Source organism: Prionailurus bengalensis, chromosome B1 (genome assembly GCF_016509475.1).
Source record: "Prionailurus bengalensis isolate Pbe53 chromosome B1, Fcat_Pben_1.1_paternal_pri, whole genome shotgun sequence".
Lineage (NCBI taxonomy): Eukaryota > Metazoa > Chordata > Mammalia > Carnivora > Felidae > Prionailurus > Prionailurus bengalensis.
The window spans coordinates 30,984,768-31,009,697 of record NC_057344.1 but is presented as its reverse complement, the minus strand read 5'-3'; the positions used below and the strand labels follow the sequence as shown (position 1 = coordinate 31,009,697).

The following is a 24,930-nucleotide window of genomic DNA, read 5'->3' as shown; positions in this document are numbered from 1 at the left end:
CCCTGAGTTGATAATGGAGTCTTATTTATTTTTTTAAATTGCTTTGGTTTTTTTTTTTTTTTTTTTTTTTTTTTTTCCTGTACTTATAAGCAGTTAAGCCCCAAACTCTTTGACCAGTCAGAAATAATCATTCCATTCTTTCTCCTGCCAGGGCTGTTTGCATTTCTGTTCTTCTAGTTTGAACTTCAGCTAATGGCTTAACATTTACATTCATAATCATAAGATCTCTGGAGCTTATTTTCTTCATCTGTGAAGCCCCAGAGTTCCCAGTTTAATGCTTTCCAAATAGTAGAACTCAGTAAAACCTTGCTTTTTAGGGGTGCTGCTCTGAGTCAGTGGCGCTGCCTCCTGTCTCCAGGTGTGTTGGCTGCAATAGAATCAGAACGTGAGACGTAGAAACCCCCACATGTGGCTTTTTAATAACGAAGAATAAATTCTTTGCGTGCCTTGAGAGATATCACAAACCCTAATGCAGGGTCATGTAGCCTTGCCATGAAAGTGGCAAGCAGGGGTTTAGCAGAACATTCTAGAACTCTCTGAAGTGGCTTTGCCAATAAGCCCTGGGCGACATTTCAGCTCCTGTCTCCTGGGGGGCAGGGGGGTGGATAGTGCCTTAAGCTGCCCTGCAAACTGTCAGTCCTGCTCTGGTTTCTTCTTCATCTTCTCACTCGTTCTAATTGTTACCATGGAAGAAATGAAATCCCTTTCGAGATTAGGCTCAGACGCTGTCAGAGGTACCTTAATGTGCTTGTGAAGCTTATTGCAGACAGCGGTTGCGGGGAGGTAGCAACTGCAGTAGTTATCTCAAACGCTGGAAGTTGTTTGAGTTTCATGAAGCAAATGATTTAATCCCATGCAGGAAACGACGACACACTCAGTGATGCCATTGTGAGTTTCGCTGCCGCTGAGGCGTTTAGCAATAGGGTGATTTATGAGCCACGGCTGTCTGCCTTGGTTGTGTTTCGCCCATCGTTTCACAAGCCTTAACATCTTGTAGCCACAGAGGTGTTCACTTCCGACGGGTAAAAGGTTCCATAGTAAAATTTTTCGCAGCAAGAAAGTCTTCATCTTTTTCTTACGTTAAATGTCAAGAAACACAGTTGAAGGGGAAAAACGAACACCCAAACACAGTGGAGAGGATTTGTAGTTTGTGATAAAACTTCTGTTCTCCGTAGCTACCTGGGTCATCAGCGTTCTGTGTATTTGTGTTTGCAGCTCAAAGAGGCATTTACAACACAGCACCTGCACCAGGTGTTCCCCGTGTCAAGCAGTTGGATGGTTCCTTTCATAAGGGGGGGCCTCATTCTCTGATTTTATGTTTTCCCTCCTTAAATAGGAGGCTTGTGTTTTTTCTCCTTCCCCACTCTCACCAGATGGACTAAGAGGGACATAAACACAAAGGGGGACATAAAACCCTGGGATGGTGATAACAAGGGGATAAGAATTGTGAAGAAATAGTATTTTTAGGAAAATCGAGGAGTAAGCGAGTAAGAAAAAATCTGCAACAGAAGTTGGAATAATAAATTGCAGTCAGATGGAGGTCTCAAGGTTTTTTATTTTTTAATGCTTATTTGTTTGTGAAAGAGAGAGAGAGACAGAGCGTGAGCAGGCAAGGGGCGGAGAGAGAGAGACATGGACTCTGAAGCAGGCTCCAGGCTATGAGCTGTCAGCACAGGGCCCGACGCGGGGCTTGATCTCACCGACCATGAGATCGTGACCTGAGCCAAAGTCAGATGCCCAACCGACTGAGCCACCCAGGTGCCTTGGAAGTCTCAGGGTTTTGAAATGGGCTTCTGTATTAATCGTCGTCTGATAGGTGTTCTAGGTGTTTCAAACAATAGGATTTATTATGGGAATTGGTTGGTTACAAAGGCTTGGAAGGGTTGGTGGAGCAAAACAACGTAAGGGAAGTTACGCGGAACAAGTAATGGGAAACAGCTACCATCCGTGGGCTGGAGAAGCATGGCAGGGAGATTGGTTGACCCAGAATGCAGGACAGCTGGCCTCCAAGGTTCCGCTGTTGGAGGTGAGCAGGAACCTGTGCGCTGGCACTGAAAGGTCATTGCCACTGCCGCTGGGGCTGTCACCACAGTCTTGGTGGCTGGTGTCTCCACTGCAGCTGATACGATCACAATCCCAGGTGCTGCTGCTCTCTCTGCTAGGGGAGAAGCCTGTAGAAGAGGCTCCTTCTTGCCCTTCCACTTCTCAGCCTCCCTACAGCGCTCCCATTGGCAGGACCTAAATGTAGGCAGGGGGTCCTGAGAAATGAAGTCTGCAGGGTCTCTCCCTTCAGTGCGGAGCACAACACACAAAGATCGGAATGGAGCTGAGAAGCCAGCAAGCCGGTGACTAACACCACCTCCGTTTAGAAAAAAGAGCTCCGGGCCCTCTGTGCCCTCCGTGAACCCACTTGCAGCCGAGAGTGCTGTAATCTTGGGCCAAACCCATGGTAATACTAAGCCCAGTATTTGAATTCTCGAAGGAATGTGTGTTCTGTTGGGGGACATTGGTGTGTCTGGAAGAAAGTAGTCTCCAGGAGAGAGAAGGTCTCTACTTTAGATTCTCTGCTTTCGTGATGGATTTATGTAAAGCATTGACTCCTGGATCCATTTTGGTGGAAATTGTCTGCAAAATAAAAGAAAAGGGCAAAATCTTCCATGTGCGTGTTCTGTTCTCCATAGGAATTTGTAATCGATATTATTTCAAGTCACTCCGGGAAAAAAAAAAAAGCGCACATAAAAAGCAACTTTATCTGGTCACATATAGCGTCGGCCTGGCATGAGAAAGCCGGAGGATTGAGTGGATCTCTCGGCCGCAAGCTCGGGCTGGCAACCCTTCTGTACGGGCTGGAGCTGTGTGTTGGCGTTAAGATTTCAAATGCCCGTGACTCGGAGTTCTCTGTAGGTTTATGCGTGGCTCATTGGAGTCAGTGTGCCATGTACCAAAGATTACGATTCACCCAATTCTGTGCACCTGAGATGTACTTTAAAAGGAAAAAACCGGGGTGCCTCGGTGGCTCAGTTAAGTGTCCACCTCTTGATTTCAGTTCAGGTCATGGTTTCGCAGTTCATGAGATCGAGCCCCGAGTTGGGCTGTGCGCTGACGGCACAGAGCTTGCTTGGGATTCTCTCTCCCTCTCTCCCTGCCTCCCCTCCTCAAGTAAATAAACAAACAAATAAATAAATAAATAAATAAAAGGGAAAAGGCAAAGGAAGGGTTATACTCAAAGGTAGAGCACCTAGCTTACTCTAAGAGGCTCAAACCAACCTTGGTGGTGATGTAATGGAGACAAGACACGAAAAGGGACTGGGCTTTAGGGGAAGATGGCTAGTTTAGTCAGGGCATGGTCATTGGTGATTTTCTCTGGGCTATCCAAGTAGATATTTCTAGCATGCTATTAGATAATCTGGTTGGAGCTCAGGGGAGCAGTCTGGATAGAGTATAAACGTAGGATCTATCAGTAAATAGGTTTAGTTAAAACCTGAGTAGGGTTGGGAAACAGACATGTTGGCATATTTTAGACTAAATCATTGAAGAGGATTCATTATGGGAGAATGTGGTAGAAGGAAATAGTCATCCCCCCGTTCCTCCTCCTGCCCAACCATATTAGATGTCATTGTCCAGAGGTTTAAAATCTGAATTTGTGTCCTTGGTTTAAGTAATCACACACCGTACATCAGGCCCCTGTTATACCAGAGCATGAATTCTAACCTGGAAGCAACTGTGCTGGGGGACGATGATTGACAACTTAAATCTGGACAATGGAGCTTTTGGACTCGGCCCAGAGGGGTCAACTCTAGGTTTCTCCAGCTGTGCTCCTTCATACAGGGTGAGGAGTCCATGGGCTAAGGTCACATGCCCACCTGTGGCCATAGAGCCCGTGCCTCCCCCTTAGACGTCACACTCCAAATACCAGGATCCCAGAATTCCCTGCCCCAATGGCCAACGTGGAGCTCACTTCCAAAGCCCTCTCTGTTGCAGGTATGCATCCCTGGGCTTCAAGGTTGGTGAAGGGGTGACTACAAAGGTGTGGAATGTAAAAGAAAATTTTACACTGGATACTTGTTAAGCTAGATTTTATCCGAACTGCTCTAGTAGAGGAGAGAGACTTCAGTATAGAACTGAGCTCAATTCTGGGGCGTCTGGGTGGCTCAGTCCATTGAATGTCCGACTGTGACTCAGGTCATGATCTCATGGTTCATGAGTTTGCACCCTGCGTTGGACTCTGTGTTATCAGCTCAGGGCCTGGAGCCTGCTTCAGATTCTGTGTCTCCCTCTGTCTCTGCCCCTGCTCTGCTCATGCTCTGTCTCTCTCTGTCTCAAAAAAATTAAAAAACATTAAAAAAAAAAAAAGAACTGAGTTCAACTCTGAATACAACAAAGACTGTTGGGGATGTCTAGCCAACAAGCAGGGTGAGGCAGTCAGGGTGTGGAAGGTTACTAAGAGGACAGCAGGGGCAGGAAGATGTTTGCTAAACTGGCTTCAGGATTCATGTTGGAGGCAGGTCAAGGACTTAGACATCAGTTGTGGGGGATGAGGGACTTGGTTAAATATCAAGGGTGAGGAGGGGATTATCACCAAACCAACACGGCAGGATTCTTTGCCGAATCTGGGCTCTGGAGGCCGAGGGCAGGGCAGCCGGCCAAGGTTGTGACATAGTGAGAAGAGGGCTCAGAAGAGCCTGATTAAATTTGGTCAGAGAGGGAGTTTTTGTCAGGACAGAGCTTGGACTTACAGGTTCAGGTGTCCATGTCTGTGTCACAGGGCCCCTCATGGTGTGGCTCAGAGCCAGGGGCAGAAGGAAAAGGGGCCAGGCACCCTGGCGTTCCGGCTTGGAACCCTGAGGAATCTGAGAGGTCTCAGTTTGAACCTGACTGCCCAGCCACCGATTCTTTTGCAAGAGTCTAAAAGGCTGATGCCTGAAGGGATGGGGCAGAGATTGTCTGATGGGGACTCTCAGCTGAGCAACTCAGGAACTTCTGGAGGCACCTGGACAGTGGGGGTGGGGAGGGACAAGACCCAGGACAGGCCACGAGGGAGCCCCCCACCTCCCACCAAAGAGGCAGGGAAAATGGCGTCTCGCCTGGGGTGGTGCTGACTGAGTGGAAGGGAAGGCCTGAGGGGTTAGGTGAGGCTGTCTGTGAGCCAGGGAGAACCTTTCCCTTCTCTTTTCACCCTGTGCCAGGCCCCAGTGAGAATCACGGCCTGTGGTAGAAAACGGTGTCGATTTTGAATACATGTTCTCCACATTTGGTGTGAATTGTGACTTTGCGCATTAAAAAATACATATATCCATGAATGGGGGCGCCTGGATGGCTCAGTCGGTTGAGCGTCCGACTTTGGCTCAGGTCACGATCTGATGGCTCATGGGTTCGTGCCCCACATCGGGCTCTGTGCTGACAGCTCTGAGTCTGGAGCCTGCTTCGGATTCTGTGTCTCCCTCTCTCTGCCCCTCCTCCACTCAACTCTCTTTCTGTCTCTTCCTCAAAAATAAACATTACAATTTCTTTTTAAATCTTAAAAGAAAATCCAGGAATATATATATGTTAAGGTGGAAGGATAAAAGATCCAACACTCAGAATGATTTACAGGTGCTGAATGTTTAGGCATATGGTACTCCAGACCCCGTTTTTACTCTTGCCTCAGGCTCTGCACCGCCAGGAAGGGGCTGCAAAGTTGCTGACTGGCCTAGAGCACAGGCCCAGTTAGGGGGTGTGAGAAGTTTCCAGGCCCAGGGGCAGATGGACAGATGCCTGATTGAACACGTGCAATTGAGAGAGGGGTACACGACATAGAATCGATAAGGGGCAGGTAGGACTCATGAAGAGGGGGAGAAGATGGGTCTAGAAGCTAGTGCGGGAGTGCTTGGAGTCCAGTGGCCTGCCCACACACCCCGACTGGGCTGGAACCAGGCCATCTGCAGAGGTGCATGTATGGCACCCCTCCTGCCTTTAGTTAGAATTTAGCCTGGGGTGATCGGGGTCTTTCCCAGGTACCAGCACCATTCTTTCACATTAAAATTTTTTTTTTTTTACTGTTTATTTATTTTTGAGAGAGAGACAGAGCATGAACACCGGCGGAGGGTGGGGGTAGCACAGAGAGAGAGGAAGACACAGAATCCGAAGCAGGCTCCAGGCTCTGAGCTGTCAGCACAGAGCCTGACGTGGGGCTGGAACCCATGAGCCATGAGATCGTGACCTGAGCCCAAGTTAGATGCTCAACCAACTGAGCCACCCAGGTGCCCCGCTTTCACATTTGGAGTTAGCCCTCAGAACCTTAGAGAAAATACATGACCTGATGGGGTTGTGTGGGTAAGTCAAGAAAGTTCACGTGAAACGGCTTTAAAAATAGCAACAAACTACGCAAATTCTGGGTGGTAATATGTGGCCTAAATTGTTTTTCCCCAAGAGCTTTCCTATATCGAGGTATTCTTTGTGGGGCACACAGTTTTATGTTAGAGTTGTCTTTAAAAGCAGGGATTACTAGGGTGCCTGGGTGGCTCAGTCGGTTAAATGTCCGACTTTGGCTCAGGTCATGATCTCACGGTTGGTGAATTCGAGCCCTGCTTCAGGTTCTGTGCTGACAGCTCGGAGCCTGGAGCCTGCTTCGAATTCTGTGTCTCCCTCCCTCTCTCTCTGCCCCTCCCCTCCACACACTCTGTCTCTCAAAAATGAATAAACGTAAAAAAACTTTAAAAGAAAATAAAATCAGGGATTACTTCTGAAGGACATTTTGAGGGGGCACTTTTCTTTTCCTAAATAAGGTATCTGTTCTCCCCGAGCAGGCTAGGTTTAAGCCGGGTAATGTTTTGGTGAGGGTACCTGGGAGCACCACGAGCAAATCGTTCAAAAGAATCAAGCGTTGTAGTGGGGCCACTGATCTTTCCGGTCCTTTAGCATTAGCCAGTCGGAAAATTCTGCTCCCCACTAGAGGTTTCAGCTCCAGATAAATGATTCAAACTTCGTTAGTAGAGTGCGGCTAATAATACGTGTTGCCTTCTGTTTTCTCCAGTCTGGGTAGGAATAACAAAAAAAGAGTTTGTGTGCTTGCAGAAGGAAAGGAGCACATAAACATATCATAAAGTATAGTCGGTCTTCTGCTTGTCTGCCACTCCAAATTCAGCCTCCGCAGTTAGCAATCTGGCACCATTTGCCAGCATTAATTTGATTCCATTTGTATTCCAAGTCGCAATTCCCTTTACAGTGCACTTTAGTGCTTAAGATCTATTTGTCAGCTGTTATTTAAGGGAGCGAATAAATTTTTCAGTATGCCGTAAATGCAAAATAACCCAGAGAAGTGAAAGTTTGAAGCCAAAGTTGTTAAATGGGAGAGCCAGTGAAGAGGACTGTGTAAAACTAGTGAGCTAATGGCAGGCAAGTTAGTCACGTTTTTATGGATTTGCCATAGTTGAATTGACTTTGATTTCTTTAAACGTTCCAACTCTTGGGGCGCCTGGGTGGCTCAGTTGGTTAAGCATCTGACTCTTGATTTCTGTTCAGGTCACTATCTCACAGTTCGTGGGTTTAAGCCCTGAGTAGGGCTCTGTGTTGACAGTGTGGATCCTGCTTGGGATTCTCTCTCTCTCTCTCTCTCTCTCTCTCTCTCTCTCTCTCCCCCTCTCCTGTTCACACACTCTGTCTCTCTCTCTCTCTCGAAATAAATAAATAAACTTAAAAAAATAAGGAATGTTCCAACTCTTGTTATAGTGGGTATTGCCCTAGAGTTGGAGAGAAGTAAGGAACTCAGTTGTTTCCTGAGCCACCTATAGAAATTGTTCAGTATCATCATTCATATTCTATAAATATTTTTGTGTTTATTTCTGAGACAGAGACTGAGCATGAGTGGGGGAGGGGCAGAGGAGAGGGAGACACAGAACCAGAAGCAGGCTCCAGGCTCTGAGCTGTCAGCACAGAGCCCGACGCAGGGCTTGAACTCACAAACCGTGAGATCATGACCTGAGCCGAAGTTGGACGCTCAACCGACTGAGCCACCCAGGCGCCCTATCATTCATATTCTAGACCATGATATCCTCAGTGAAATACGGTGGACCCTTGAACAATGCAGGTGTTAGGGGCACCACACCCCACACAGTCGAAAAATCTGCGTCTAACTTTGGAACCCTCAAAACTTAACTACTACTAATAGCCTGCCGTTCGCTGGAAGCCTGACAGATAATATGAACAGTCAGTTAACACATATTTTGTATATTATACGTATCATATACTGTATTTTTACAATAAAGTTAGCCAGAAAAAAAGAAAATGGTTATTAAGAAAAACATAAAAGAAAATACATTCACACTATTATACTGTGTTAGTTGAAAACAAATCCACAGGTAAGTGGACCCACAAAGTTCAGGTCTGTGTTGTTCCAGGATCAGCTATAGTTTAGGGCTTTTATGGTTCTTATTTCAGTCTTTTTGAGTGTTGACCATCTGAAGCTGTAGGTTTAGGGAACGAGCTCACTGGGCAAAATGCCATCTTTTTAAAAATCTTCCCCAGAGAATTTTAGTGTGGAAGAATCTGATTAAAAGCCTACTTTAATATGATTTTGTGTGTGTCTGTTGTGTATGTGTTTTAGGGAAGTAGCTAGGAAATACTTTTTAAGGTAAAAAATAATGGGAAATGTTTCTGGAAAGTTCGGTCCCTTTAACTTTCCTCTCTGTTAAAAAGGTATTCCTGCACTTTTAAAGATGGCGTCACTCCTACAAACTAAACAATTCAGATGGATGTCCTAGAACCTCACACTCTCGTTTTTCAAAAGCCGTGTTCTTTTTTAGAGCATGAACATACATGGATGTATCTTGCTTAGATTCCGCAGGCTTGTTTTACTACTAAAGATTGCATATGCACAGAACCCCGTGCTCTTCTCCCCTTCCTTCCTTTATCAGGGTTCCAGTAGAACTTGGCTACCGAGCCGGCAAGCCCTCGTTACAGTGAATGAATGTCAAGCCCTCCCAGTTACAGTGAATGAAGGGTTCATAATTGCTACCAGTCTCAAGTCCCATTCATGTTACGAATACAATCTGAGTGGACCTAGAAACTGGCCACAGAAAGATCTAGACAGAGCTGTTTTTGGTGCCTGTTTACCCTTAACTGATGTGGACGAGCAGAGATGATGCTCAGGCCATCTCCATTCTCTGGAGCACAGGAGGCAGGCGTTGTGTCCTGCTGCTGTCCTGTCCTTTGGATCTTTGCCGTGGCACAGCCAGGGCGAGGCAAATAAAGAGTCACCTGCATGCCATATAGCAGCAGCCTCCAGCCACTACTGGCACCAGCCACTCACTCAAGACACCTGTGCCTGCCCCCCTCCTGAGTTAAGTGTGGACCCACTTCTGTTCTAATCATACACCACCAATCTTAATCTTGTATCTTGATCACTGTCTCTGACTCCTGTGGATTGGACTCCAATTCTCCTCTCCCAAACAGCCTTGATTCCTGTTATGCCTTCAGCGGAAACTTAATGCTCTAACTCAAGTTCCTGGGTTCCTGGTCCTGTTGGTGATCAGTTGACCAGCAACCACTTCATGTGTGAATGGCCTTTCTTCTCAAATTCTCTACTCTTTCACATCTTCAAGTTTGTCTGTTAACTTTTGCTGACCACCTAACTCTACGTGTCATTAAGTTCCTGGTGTGTATGTAGGTGAGCATTCTTTTTTGTTTTTTAATGTTTATTTATTAATTTTGAGAGACAGAGAGACAGAGTGTGACAGGGGAGGGGAGGGACAGAGAGAGAGAGAGAGAGAGAGAGGGAGACACAGAATCCGAAACAGGCTCCAGGTTCTGAGCTGTCAGCACAGAGCCCGACGCGGGGCTCGAACTCACAGACTATGAGATCGTGACCTGAGCCGAAGTCAGACGCTTAACCGACTGAGCCACCCAGGTGCCCCAATCTTACTTGATCTTTAATTGTTTACAAGCCTTTTGTGATTAAATGACTTCTCCTTGCTGTAGTGTTGGCACCAAAGAGTATATATTTATTTGAGAGAGTGTGTACCAGCATTAAACAATTAATTTTTATGAATTCTACTAGAGAATATGTTTTGTTCCTCTGGAAGCATTTATTTGGGCTTTTTTTTTTTCCCTGCAGATAGATTTTTTTTTTTTTTTTTTTTTGCCATTTCCTTACATTTAAAAACTCAAATCAGGGGCCACAAAATCATCAGTGTCAGGAACACTTTAGAAATTCTGTTACATATTGTGGTATTGTCTTAATCCTTTCTCGGTTATAGAAATAACTTCTTCCTGATTGAGTCTCCATCCACAATGTCAGGAAACAACTGCTTACCACATCCATCACTTCTGTCTGCACAGAATCGTGTTTCAAAGGTTTCCCAATTAATCCTGTGGAAGTTAGAATCACTCATAATTATAATCCTGTTATGCCTTCTTTATTTCTTGATGTGCTTGTTAATTAACGTCCGTCCTGCAGCGGTCTGTAGCATGGTGCTATTATTGGCTGTTTTGTCTTTAAAAGCCTCTTTTCTACCATTTTGACTAAGATTGATTCACTGCACTTTGTTGAAATCGATCATTTTGGATCAAAAAAAAATCTATACCATATATTCATTCTGGCTACTTTTGCATGATTTCACTTTTTTTCAGTCCATCAATGCCAAGCTGGTTGCTTACCCCTTTTTGGCTTCCTTTCTCTTGCTCTTTTCTTTTTTAAGAACTGCCTATCTCTTTCTTTCTCCCGTCCTCTCTGAGACAACACCTGGGGAGAAGAGCCAATTGGCGGAGGCAGCAGAATAAATTCTCATTTCGGAACCAGGTTAGACACTAGTCCCATTTCTCTTTTTATAAAATCAGGAAGAGGGTCCCTCTGCTTGGTGATCCTCTCCCTGAACAATCTCTAGGGTGGCGGCGTCATGACGGACTGCGAGGCACTTTGCAAGCGCTGTAGCGTCCTTCGTTATAGCCTCAAACTCCTCTGTATTCTAATCTCACCAGGTGGACTCCAGACGAGCACTAAAATTCTTGCGCACATACTAACGTTTTCTTTTCTTCTTCCAGGCACTGACTTTAACATAGATAGCTTACCTCTGCCTCGGAAGGCCCATCACGACTGGGCCCTTTTTCACGAAGAGTCTCCGAAAAATAATTACAAGCTCTTTCACAAGCCAGTCATCACCTTGTTCAACTACACTGCCACGTTCAGCCGACATTCCCACTTGCCACTGACCACCCAGTACTTGGAGGGCGTAGAAGTCCTGAAGTCACTCAGATACCTGGTCCCTTTGCGGTCCAAGAACATCCTTCGAAGAAGACTTGCTCCACTGGTGTATGTCCAGTCAGACTGTGACCCACCATCAGACAGGGACAGCTATGTTCGAGAACTGATGACTCACGTTGAGGTGGATTCCTACGGTGAGTGTTTACGAAACAAGGATCTCCCTCCGCAGCTAAAAAATCCAGCTTCCATGGATGCTGATGGCTTTTATAGGATCATTGCACAGTATAAGTTTATCCTTGCCTTCGAGAATGCAGTGTGTGACGACTACATCACTGAGAAGTTCTGGAGACCTCTGAAACTGGGGGTGGTCCCTGTGTATTATGGGTCCCCCAGCATTGCTGACTGGCTCCCAAGTAATAGAAGTGCTATTCTCGTGTCTGAATTTGCTCACCCTAGAGAACTGGCAAGTTACATCAGACAACTGGATCACGACGACAGACTGTACGAGGCCTACATAGAATGGAAGCTGAAGGGTGAGGTCTCAAATCAGCGACTTCTCACAGCGCTCAAGGAACGGAAGTGGGGAGTACAAGACGTCCACCAGGACAACTACATCGATGCATTTGAGTGCATGGTGTGCAGCAAGGTGTGGGATAATATCCGGCTTCAGGAGAAGGTGAGAGAATCAAGGTTTGGCGAAGAGGCTCTAGGAGAGCCATCTTGATGGCTTCTGACATTTTGCATCCTTTTTTTAAAAAAAGTTATTATTATTATTATGTTTTAAAGTTTATTTATTTTGAGAGAGAGAGAAGGAGGGGCAGAGAGAGAGGGAAAGAGAAGAGAATCCCAAGTAGGCTCTGTACTGTCAGCACAGAGCCCGACACGGCACTCAAACTCAACAAACCACTAGATGGTGACCTGAGCCAAACCCAAGAGTCAGATGCTTAACAGACTGAGCCACCCAGGTGCTCCGCCGTTTTGTATCCTTCTGTAGCGGCCCCTTCGTACTCCTCTTCATTCCCATTAGAGAGACCAGGCTCTGCAGGAAGGTGAATATTTCATTCCTCTCCTTTCAGGACTTCATTCCTCATGAAGTTTACTAGTCCTGTCCTTCTTCCCGAAGGCCTTAAACTCCCCTTTATTGTTTCTTCTGAAGGACAGACACCATGCTGCAGGTGCCGGGCAGTGATAGAAGCAGGCTGCAGGAGAGGGAAGAAAATAATAAAAAATGGGAAAGTTCTAAATCTCGTCCACATTGTCAGGTCTTTAACTTTTCCATCAGTGCTCTGGTTTCTGTCAGACTCCTTACACGTTTGCCTCACAGGCTACTGCTTGGAAATTTATTTTCATTTTGCATGTGCAATCTAACACCTCTCTCTCTGTCTCTCTCTCTTTCTCATTCTTGCTCTTTCTCTTTCCGGCACATGCTTATTAATATAGAGAAAGTATTCAAATGATGATGGATAACCCTTAAAATATTTCTTTTCTTAAACTATTATAGGGACGCCTGGGTGGCTCAGTCGGTTGAGCGGCCGACTTCGGCTCAGGTCATGATCTCGCGGTCCGTGAGTTCGAGCCCCGCGTCAGGCTCTGTGCTGACAGCTCAGAGCCTGGAGCCTGTTTCGGATTCTGTGTCTCCCTCTCCCTGACCCTCCCCCGTTCATGCTCTGTCTGTCTCAAGAATAAATAAACATTAAAAAAAAAGTTTTTAAACTATTATAAAGAAATTTCTTAGTAATGTCTTCAGATTTCTTGATGCTCTTAACATTTGCTTGCTTTACTTATTTATACTGGGAATGGTCTCACTTTATATATAACTAAATTTGTTAGAAGGTAGTTTATTGAAAGAAAGAGAAAGATTAGTTTAATTTACCTTTGAAATTAAAAGAGAGTGGTGCCCAGGTGGCTCAGTCAGCCCCTAAAAGTCAGCCAACTTTGGCTCAGGTCATGACCTTGCGATTCATGGTTTCAAGCCCCGCGTCGGGCTCTGTGCTGACAGCTCAGAGCCTGGAGCCTGCTTCGGATTCTGTGTCTCCCTCTCTCTCTCTCTCTGCTCCTCCCCTGCTCACACTCTGTCTGTCTGTCTCTCTCTCAAATAAATAAATGTTTAAAAAAATTGAAAAAAAAAAGAAATTAAAGAAGAAATGAGATGGCCCACTTATACTATACTACTTGGCCATCACTCATCAGTCCCTTGTCCTACTCCCATATACACGTAATGTTTCATCTAAGTTCTCTGGAGGCAAACAATTTTTGTTAAATACTGAAATGTTTATTTTGGACAGCGTATTAATTTCAGGTCAGACATAAACCTGAACAGTTTGTTGAATTATTTTTGTGTATTGTATAGATAAGGCTCTCATATGCGAAATGTGTGTATTTTTAGACAAATTTTAAAATATTTGAAAGATTATTTTCCTCATTTTAACTAGTATAAAAATTTAAATTGTTTTATCTGGTTTTATATAACAAAGATTTACTCATAAAATCATTTCTGTTAAGCCAAGTGACTTGGTTGCTGCACGAACACTATTACATCATCCTTCTCAGAGAATGCATCCTGACTGGCAACGACTTCCTCTTTGACCTAAGTTACAGGGCCATGTTACAGCAAAACCCAAAATCTGCACACTGCAGAAAACGTGAAAAAGTAGAGACCACATTAATTACCCATGCCATCCTAATTATTTATTCTGAAAGTCTGTTAAAGCAGAAAACAGAACTTCTGAGGGTGGTGATTTGCCCGGGGCTGCCGATCAAGATCCTTGCCAGGCTTGGACATGACAGTCACAGAAAAGCAAAGAACCCCACAAGCCCTAACTGTGTCCGTACCTCACAGACACCCTTTTGGAATGATTGCTGGGGACTGGAAGAGAGCGCATGACGACGTTGGTGGATAGCTTTGTAAAAGTTATAGGAGAGTGTGTATATTCCTGCATTTCCAAAAAAACAGCTAACTGTGGTATTTCCGAGTGCCTGAAGGTGATGTAATTATATGTCCTTCTCTTTGGAGTCTTTGAAGAAAAGTAGATGGAGTAGGCTGTCCTTTGGCGTGTTCTTATTCCTCCCCGAGAAGTGGTCAGTGAGGATGATTAAAGGCTTTGCTTGCATTTCAATGGATGCGCTACAGCTCTCAAATGCTAATGTGCTCATTATTGAAAAGCAGAACAAAATGTACCGTGAAAGTAAATTAAAAGGGTATTAAGACCAGTTCTTTACACTGGCATTTATTCATTTGTTTTACAAGATTTGTTACAGCTTCCATATGCCATGCCTTAAAGTAAGCTGCTTATATATGTTTCTTCACTTTTTCTCTTTCAGCCAAAGAAAAGCTAAAAGAAATAATTTGATTTCCTCTGACTGATTATTTTTCATCTTGTGGCTGGCAATAATTTAATCATTGTATTTGGATGTAGAAACTACCGTAAGAATATCAAATGTATCTCCCCTTTCTCTACTCTGCTTCTCCCCTGCTCTCCCTCTACACAGACCTAGTGAGTTATCTATTGCTGTGTGAATAATAATGTCACAGACTTAGTGGCTTAAAAACCACACATATTTATCATCTCACGGTTTCTTGTGGGTTAGCTCATGGCTTAAGCGGGTCCCCCGGAAGCCTGCAATCAAAGTATCAGTCAGGGCCGGGTGTTCATCCGGAGGCTCAACTGGGGACAAGTCTGCTTCTAAACTCACATGCTTGTTGGCAGATTCAGTTCCTAGAGGCTATAGGACTGAGGGCTTCAAGTTGCTCGTTGGCTGGAGGCCAGAGGCTGCCCTCGGCTCTGAGAGGCCACTACATTCCTCGTCCATGCGGGCTTCCCCAGCATGGCTGCTTACTTCCTCAAAGCCAGCAAGGGAGTGAGAGAGTTCAGCAAGATCAGTGCTGCAGCCAGCATATATGATCATGTACGCACAATCACATACATTCTCTCACCTTTGCCGTATTTTATTGGTTAGAAACAAGTGAAGATACCTTGCACGCTCAAGAGGAAAGGAATACAAGGGCATGAATACCAGGAGGCAGAAATCACGGGGGCCATCTGGAGTCTGTCCACCACACCTGTTGAATCTGAGTAGGCTTGTTCTCTATGGTGTTTGCTTTATTTACCCCATGTAGGGGGAAGTCTTTCGGTATTGAATTGACTTTAGTCTGTAAAAGAACATTTACCGATACACCATCCTGTCCTCAAAAAGGCCATAATAGGGGAGACAGCATATAAGCTTTTAAAAAATTAGCTTTGAGGTATAATTGATATACCATAAACTGCATATATTTAAAATGCGTGGTTTGATTAGTTATGACCTATACCTGTGAAACCATCACCCCAATCAAGATGACAAACATTTCTTTCCTCCCCAGGACATGAGTTTCCTCATGTCCCTCTTTAATCTATCCTCTCTCCACCCTCTTTCTCAGGCAGCCACACATCTGCTTTTTGCCACGTCTGACAAAGAAGCTAAGGCACTTTTCTAGAATTTTATGTAAATGGAATCCTGTAATGATTCTCTTTTGTGTCTGGCTTCTTTCTATCCACATGATAATGTTGACATTCATCCACAACACTGCGTATCAACAGTTCCTTTCTCTTCATTGTTGAAGTTCGCACATGCCAAAATGGCCTTATCCATTCAGCTGTTGATGGACACTTGAGTTGTTTTCAGTTTCTGGCTATTACAAAATAAAGCTGCCTGGAACATTCACGTACAAGTCTTTGCGTGGACGTATGTTTTCATTTGTCTTCTATAAATACCTAGGCGAGGGATGGCTAGGTCATATGGTAGATGTCTGTTGAACATTTTGAGAAATTACCAGATTGTTTTCCAAAGTTCCTCTGTCGTACATCCCCACCAGCATTGCGTGGGAGTTGCATTCATTAACAGTCGGTGTGGTCAGTCGTAGTTTTTGCCATTTTGCTGGGTGCGTAGTGGTATCTCACTGTGATTTAATTTACATTTCTCAGCAACTAATGATTTTGAGTGTCTTTTAAATGGCTTATTTGCCATCAATATCTTCGGCGATACGTCTCTTCAAATCTTCGCTCATTTGAAAAAGATTGAGTTATTCTTGTTATTCTTGAGTGGTGACAGTTCTTCATATATTTTGAACAAATAACAGATGTTTTCTTCCAGTCTTTGGGTTGTTTTTCCATTTTCATAACTGTCTTTTAAGGTGTAAAAGGTTTTAATTTTGATGAAGTCCAGCACATCATTTTTTTCTTTTATATTTGTGTGTTTTGTGTCCTATATAAAAATATTTGTGTAACCCAAGGTCACTAAGATGTGCTTCTGTTTTATTCTAGAAATGCTGTGGTTTTAGCTTTTACACTTGGGTCTGTTTTCCACTTAGAGTTAATTTTTGTAATGCAGTGTGGTGTAAGAGTTGAGGTTTGTATATTTGGATGTCCAATAGGATCGGCACCATTACTGGAAAGATTATTTTTTCATGATTGAATTACCTTGTTGTTTTTTTTTCTAAACTCAATTGGCCATATATATATATATATATATATATATATATATATATAGGTTAATTTCTGGACTGATCAATATGTCTGTATTTAAGTACTGTAGCTTCATAATAAGTGTTAAAATGAGATAGTGTCAATCTTCCAACCTTATTCTTTTTCAAAATTATTTTCACCATTTTAGGTCTTTTGCTTTAATATATAAATTTTAGAGTCAGTTTGCCAATTTATATGAGAATGCCTGATAGCATTTTCATTGTGATTGTGTTGAATGTAAGTATCAATTTTGGGAGAATTGACAACAATATTGAGACATTTAACCCATAAGAATGATATATCTATCCATTTAAGTCTTCTTTAATTTCTCTAGACATTATTTTGTAATTTCTTGTGTACAGGTTTTTTTATAACTCTTTACTCAAATTTATCACTAAGTAGTTCACATTTTTTGATACCATAATAAATGATATATATTTTTAAACTATATATTCTGATCATTTGTTGCTGGTATATAGAAAAAAAATTGATTTTGTACGTTGACTTCATAGACTGCAACCGTGTTCATTACATTGATTAGTTCTGGTATCTTTTTTAAAGATTTCTTAGGATTTTTCTACATAAATGATCATGTCATTTGTAAAAGAAGATGATTTTATCCCCATCTCCAATCTATCTGCCTTTTATTTCTTCCCCTTTTCTCCTTTACTGTACTAAGACCTTCATTATAACTTTGAAGAGTACTGTTGGGACCATAGTTCCCCATCATAGAGAGACTTGTTCTTCATCATTGTCTCATCATTGTTTTTCATCATTGTTTATGATATTAGCTGTAGGATTTTGGTTGATGCCCTTTATCAAATTGAGAAAGTTTCCTTCTGTTCTTACTTTCATGAGAATTTTTTATCATGAGTGGATATAGAATTTGTCAAATGATTTTCTGTCTCCATTGAGACAATCATGGTTTTCCTTCTTTATTTAATGATGAATTACAGTGATGATTTTCAAGGCTAAATGACCTTGCTTTCCTGAGATAAACTTCACTTGGTTATATTATCCTTCTTATTTACTGTTGGATTTGAATTGTTAAAATTTTTGTTAGGAATTTTTGCATCTATGTTCATGAGGTAGACTGGTCCATGTTTTTCTCCCAGTGCCTTGGCTAGTTTTCATATGTGGTAATGCTGCTCTCATGTTCCCTCTGCTCGTGTTTCCTGAGTTTGTGGATATTTAGTATTATTTTTTCCTTAACTGTTTGTTGAATTTACCAGTAGGCCATCAAAGTTTTTTCCTTGTAGGAAGGTTGTTAAGTATAAATTGAATTGTTTTAATAGATATAAAGCTGTTCTTGTTATTTATCTCCTTTTGAGTGAGCTTTGGTAGATTGTGTCTTCTAAGGGATTTTTTTTTTTCATATTCTCCAAGTTGTCAAATTGACTAGCATACCATTGTCAGCATTCCTTTATTCTTTCAATATCTGTACTATCTGTATGTCACCTCTGTCATGTCTGATATTAATTTGTGTCTTTTTTTCATGATTAATCTACACAGAGATTTATCCATTTCATTGAGCTATTCAAATAATTAGCTTTTGATTTCATTATTTTTTCTTTTGTTTTATATCTTAATTATTTCTGTTCCTTATCTTAATTTTTCTTTTTAAATTTTATTTATTTATTTAATATAATTTATTGCCATGTTGGCTAACATACACTGTATACAGTGTGCTTTTGGTTTTGAGGGTAGATTCCTGTGGTTCATCGCTTACATACAACACCCAGGGCTCATCCCAACAAGTGCTCTCCTCAATTCACCCTCTCCCACCATCAACCCTCAATTTGTTCTCTGTATTTAAGAGTCTCTTATGGTTTGCCTCCCTCTCTGTTTGTAACTCTTTTTTTCCTCTTCCCTTCCCCCATGGTCTTCAGTTAAGTCAATTTTTCTTAAATTGGACTTAATTTGCTCATTTTCAAATTTAAGGTAGAAACTTGGGTCATTGATTTTAAACCTTTATGCTTGCATAATATACGTGTTTACTGCTATAAAATTCCTCTAATCACCGCCTGAGCTACCTCCTACAAATTTAGGTTATTATGTTAATGTTAATTCAGCTTAAAATATTTTCAGTCTTTTGCCCTGCTACCAGTCTCCTTCCTGAGCATCTGATGGAGGTCCATGGAAAAGAGCTTTTGAGTGGATATGAACTCTTCCTTTGTGTCTGGGACTCCTAGGTATTCCAAACTGGCATGAAAATCCATACTTCACCTTTAAGAATTTGTTTAAAAATGTAACTCGGGGCACTTGGGTGGCTCAGTCGGTTAAGTGTCCAACTCTTGATTTTGGCTCAGGTCATGATCTCGCGGATGGTGAGATCGAGCCCTGCATCCCTGTCAGCACAGAGCCTGCTTGGGATTCACTCTCTCCTCTCTCTCTGCCTCTCTCTCTCTCTCCCTGTCTCTCTCTCTCTCAAAATAAATAAGTAAACATTTTTAAAAAATGTTAACTGATTTCTTATTACCTGTTGGTATGACGACCACCGCTTTCTCCTGTGTTCTGTCAAAGGTTAAACAAATCATGTATCCATCTCTCCCTGGAGGGGCTTGTCACTCTGGAATTCGGTTTACCTGGTTCCTGTGTGATTTCGGTTCCCTGATGGCCTCAAGGAAAGTCGTGAATTTAGATTACCTGACTTTGTCCTTATTGTTAGAATAGGAACCATGTTCTCTTTGGAAGCAAAATATTTGTTAATCATACTTTAGAAACAGCTTGTTTTTCTGCCCAGGACCCCAGCTGGAAAGGCAATTTGGGATGCTGAAACTTAGTCGCTTCCAAAATGTCATAACTATTTCATCAGACACACTTCCTTCAGGTCATACTGTGAACTATTTCTACAAGAACACTAGAGTTAAGAGTCCATTTCAAAAGATTATTTTCTTTGTGATATCCCCTCAGATGGAACTTTATCCTACACTGCTGAAAGGACTTTTGAGTGGGCAGGCACGCAAACAGATATCAGTACTGGCTTTCTCATATAAACAGTGACGCAGCACCAGGGTTGGGAAGGCCATCCAATGGTATGTGGTCAGTATGGCTACCAGCTGACTGGTTCTGGCATCACGAACAAGCCGTCTGCTGGTTATCTTGGAACATTTCCGGCGCTGGCGATTGCATCATTTTTCAGGGCAGCCCATTTTATCTTTTGTTAGTTTTGACAGTTATATGGTTCTTTCCTTTGAACCCGGACTTTGCTTTCTCTAGTCCATTCTTAGTTACCTGCTTCTGACTCTTTAGTTCAATGGCATATAGCCTCGCATCTCCACATGTTAGTCAATAAATATGAGCGGTGACCTTTCAAAAGTTTGCATCCTCCTTTCTTGATTCTTTTCTGCTCTTGCTTCAAATACAATCTCTGACCAACCATGATCCCTCACTAAAGTAACCCCAATTTTGAGCCCACCTCTAGTTTTCTGGGGGAAAAAATGTATTGCTATTCAGACTTCCCAGCTTTTAAGTCTTAGCATTTCCTAATGGTTTGCTGTTTGGATTTGTGTTCTGGGTCTCTGTGCTGTGTTGTCTTGGTAAAGAAATCTTGCCCTAGTTCCAGACCCTTTTAAGCCAAACTGCATGGTCATTTGTCAGTGGTCCTCAAGAGTAGAGAGGTATATCCTTCACTCTCTTCCAAACATGTTAATGCATTCTTCAACTTAGAGTCCCTTCAGATGCTTAAGGGAAGCTTTATATGCATTCCAGGTCATCTTTTTTTCAGGCTACACCCTAGTATCTTCTCCTGTGCTTCCTATGGGAAGTTTAACAAAAAAGGGAATATGTTGATTCAACCACAGGTAGGCACCCAAATTTTTATATTTCCAAATTGGTTTTTCTACTCTGCTTTCTAAATTTGTGTTGGATGAGAATTGTAATTATTACAAACTCAATACATTATAAACCCTGTTATCTTCACATTAAACATTTTTTTTTTTTTTGGAAAAAGATACACATGCCCATAGCTCAAAGTATTAAATAGTTCTGCAAAGTTAGTTAAAAAAAAAAAAGAGCAGCCTTTAACTTACCCCTTTTCTCCCTCCCCAGGAGCAATCTCTTACCACCACACTTAGCTAATTATTTTGGTATTTGCCCAATGTTTCTAACTAACATGCCGATACACTAATATTTTGATGTTTAAAAAAAGGGACCCTGAGAGCTCCCCTGCCCAGCATTTGAGGATTTTCCTTTCTTATCTTTTTCTATTGCGGGGACACCTCTATTTCTTGCATGCTTTCTCCCTTTTCCTGAGTTTGCGCTTCTGATTGATCCTACCCTTGGACAGCTTCTGGAGAAGGGGTACGTGAGGATGTCTGAAATGTCTTCATTTCACTCCAACATGTAAGCCATAGTTTTGCTGAGTGTAAACTATCAGTTTTCCTTAGAATGTGGAAAGCATTTTGCATCGCCTTTTAAAAAAAAACTTTTACTTTTGAGGGGCTCCTGGGTGGCGCAGTCGGTTAAGCGTCCGACTTCAGCCAGGTCACGATCTCGCGGTCCGTGAGTTCGAGCCCCGCGTCGGGCTCTGGGCTGATGGCTCAGAGCCTGGAGCCTGTTTCCGATTCTGTGTCTCCCTCTCTCTCTGCCCTTCCCCCGTTCATGCTCTGTCTCTCTCTGTCCCAAAAATAAATAAACTTTGAAAAAAAAAATTAAAAAAAAAAAACAACTTTTACTTTTGAAACGATTTTAAATTGGCGGAAGAGTACAAAGATGGTACAGAGGTCCTGAACGCCCTTCACCTGGCCTCTCCTGTTGTTAACATTGCACATCATGACATGATAACGTGTCAGCGCTTAAGAAATTAACGTTGGCACACTGCTATTAACTCACCTGCAGACTTTAGTCGTATTTCACCCGTTTTTCCACCAACATCCTTTGTTCCAGGATTAAATCCAAGATACCAGATTGAAATGAGCTCTCGTGTGTCCTTGGTCTTCTCCAAACTGTGACAGTCGTTCAGTTTCCTGATTTTTAATAACTTTGATGCTTTTAAAGAGTACTGGCCAATATTTTTGTAGACTGTCCCTCCATGGGTTTGTCTGATGTTTTCTCCTGTTAAAACCTGGATTATGGATTTGGGGGAATAATATTGCAGCGGTGAAAGGGCCCTTCTCATCGCACCTTGTCAGAGGGGTGCATGACATCAACCTGACCTATTACTAGTGATGTTAACTTTGATCAGTTGGTTTAAGGCGATACCTGCTAGGTTTCCTCCGTGAGCTTACTGTGTTTCCCTTTCCATTAAGCAGGTTGCTAAGTCCAGGTCATGCTCGAAGGGAGGGGGATTGATCTTCACCTCCTCGAGAGAGGAATATCACACCATTTGCAGGCATGAGTTAAAACCACCACAATAATGAATAAATATTTCAGGGGAGATATTTTGAGGCTACGCGAGTATTCTTTTTCTTCCCTAAAGGTTTACGCACTAATGTTAACATTCAACGGTTAGTCTCCCCATCGCTTTTTAACCTCCAGTGTCCCTGTCAAGAAATCTACAACCATCCTAACTCCTGATCCTCAGAATTAGACTTTTCCAGTCAGGGAGGTGGCAGAATCTCTCCCTTCTTTTCTGTGTTCTGAAATTTCATAAAAATATTTGCCAAGAGACTATTTGTTTCACTGGGGAGTGACGATATTTGCTTTCAAAGGAAAAGTACGTGTCGGGTGCTATTGTTGTGAGGCAGGAACACGGGACTTATTTTTCCTTATCATCTATTTAAATTCTTTTTTCCTTTCTCCCAATGCAGGGCTTACCACCCAAAAGATGGAAGGCAGAAGTTACCCACCTGAGCTGCCCGGAGCCCACAGTGTTTGCTTTCTCACCTCTGGCTCCACGTTGGAGCTCTTTGAGGGAGATGTGGATACCAAGCTTTGAACAGTCCAAGAAAGAAGCCCAGGCACTAAGGTGGCTGGTTGATAGGAATAAAAATTTTTCAGCTCAAGAGTTTTGGGCCCTCGTGTTCAAGGACTAATTTCTACCAGTATCACAGCGATATAGACTAGGGGGTTCTCTTGAGCTTTATTTTCTAGGTTGCCTTAACACTCGAATACAGTCGCTACTTTGTTGACTGTCCTTCAGGATAAGGATTAATTGCTGTAGTTCTCATAATGAGCCCTCTCAGCTAATGGATATGAATTACCCTTAGGGGTCACCTCTGTATTTTTTATACTAAAAAAGTGAATATGTCGTATGGACACTGGTCACCTTCAGTTTCCACGTCTGGACGGATGTACCTGCTGCCTTTTGTGGACGTCCAACTAATGCGGAGTGAGTGCTTTCCTCGCCGCAAGCGAGGCGGAGGGTGGAGCTGTGGATTCTTGACACTCACCTCACTGTCTGCGGTTTATTAGTATTTGGCAAGCCCGGTGTCCTGATGCTAAGCATGAACATGAAATGCATTAGAACTTGGCAATGAGAGATTCCATCTGTTGGTTTCCAGGGATGTAAGTGAGTAATAAAAGCTGTGTGAATTTTATCGGCTGTTTACTCTCAAGTCAGAAGAACATACGCATGCCTGCCTTCTCCTTACTCTCACTACCTCTCTTTTCTTCTTTCCACCTTGCCCTGCGTCCTTCCCCGCTCGTCTCCCTAACTGGAATGTCTTAGGAAGACCTGCCTTCTCCTCGTGTATTTTGAACGGTGAGATGTTCTCAATTGTCTCTCACTCTGCAGAGCAGAATAATAATCATATGATCCAGGCGGTACACCCTGTTTGTTTCCATCAGCGTGAGAGTGGAAGTGAATGCCCCCAGGAACCCCAGTTGTGTTGAAGGTGATTTGTTTTTTCTTAGGATGATACAATAGTGGGCAGCCCCACTGGTTTGTAAATGTCCCTTGTCATTTCTGATCCCGTCACAGAGAAGGTTCAGCTCTCCTGGCGGGATCATCCACTAGAGCTCCATGAAAGAAAACACTGGCTCACATTTTCTTCCCGTGTGATGGTGGGGAAGCTTTTAGAGGATACTATAGCCCATTGCCACCCAAGGTGTCATGGCTTTGGTGCTCTTTATTGTGGAAAGGCCCAAGCCACAGAGGACAGTAAGAGTCCCTGACACTCATGTGGCACACTCGTGTGGCACACGGGCAAAACTTAGGGTGGCTCCCGTGGTACCAGCTCCCCTTTATCCCAAGCCAGTGCCTTTACATGCCAGCCGTGAATAGGCTCTTCCGTATGTAGTGCTCTAAGTGCGGCCTGAACCAATACATTCTGAGAAAGGTCACATTGCTATTTGGGAGAAGGTGTCTATGACTGGGTCCCTCTCCATCCCAGCGCGACCATGAGCTGAATATGATTTGGTACAAATCTCTTCCCTCCTTGGGCCTTAGTTTTTGTCCCTAAAAAGAAGCGATTGGGCTGGTCACTGAAGTTCTTTTCTGTGTCACGTTCTTTGTTTATCAAAATGAAGGCGTTTAGATTTGAAGATGTTTTTACTAAGGCAGTAACAAACAAACCATTTGGAGCCTCTGCATGGTTTTAAACGGAAGAACGCTCTTTGGAGGAAGAAGCATCCTTTGTGGGTAGTGTTAGGGATAGAAAGTAGTTTATCTCTGCCATCTTTTCTGATAATATCCAAAGGGAAAGTCTTGGAAAGGGCAATTGTTTGTTAAAGGACCATATTTTAAATTGTATATTAAATGAGTTTTGTTGTTGCTGTACTCTTCAAAGAAAGCCCAGGATGTGATTGGTGCCTCTGGGGAGTTATTACCAGAGAGCTTCAGTTCTCCATAAATGCCTTCAACTAATGCCCAGTGTTCATATGCTGCACGTATGTTTTAAAGCTCAACGTTGCATGTAGTTTTGTTCTATCTTGTTTTTTCATCAAGACTCCATAGATAAAAGTCTCCCTAAACTTTTCAGAAATATGTAGCCCTCAACAAATTTAGTGAAATGAATAATTGACCATTTAGCATGGTCTAAACATTTTGCGGAGGAAGGGGTCTGAGGAGAGGGAACTCCATGGGATTGAAAGTGAGGTGTGTTTTAAAGAAAATAAATTAGGAGTTCTTTGGGACTCTTTGAATACCCATAGATTTGAGACTTTATTGTTGTTGTTTGTTTAGCATATGTGTCGTGTGTGATAATTGCTGTCGTGGAGTGAGAGGTGTGTCCCCACTGTAGCAGGATTCTCATCTGCAAATGGGGAGCTGTGCATTTTTGAGGTCCATGCAGGCCCCCTCAGTACCATTCTATCTGTCGATCCTATCAGACCACACCCTTCTCTTTACCTCAGTGTCTCCATTTTGAACCA

General features: G+C 43.0%; 1 protein-coding gene across 1 annotated transcript in view; it reads left to right on the top strand.

Annotated features, from left to right (window-relative positions):
- The window catches only part of FUT10 (fucosyltransferase 10), an 80,778-nt gene extending 57,622 nt beyond the window's left edge, over positions 1–23,156 (top strand). The window contains exons 4-5 of the mRNA XM_043561184.1: positions 11,017–11,852; positions 22,428–23,156. Of these exons, the coding sequence (XP_043417119.1) occupies positions 11,017–11,852; positions 22,428–22,652 (1,061 nt within the window). The 3' untranslated portion in view covers positions 22,653–23,156. The remainder of the gene's footprint in view (positions 1–11,016; positions 11,853–22,427) is intronic.
- Positions 23,157–24,930: the final 1,774 nt, after the last annotated feature.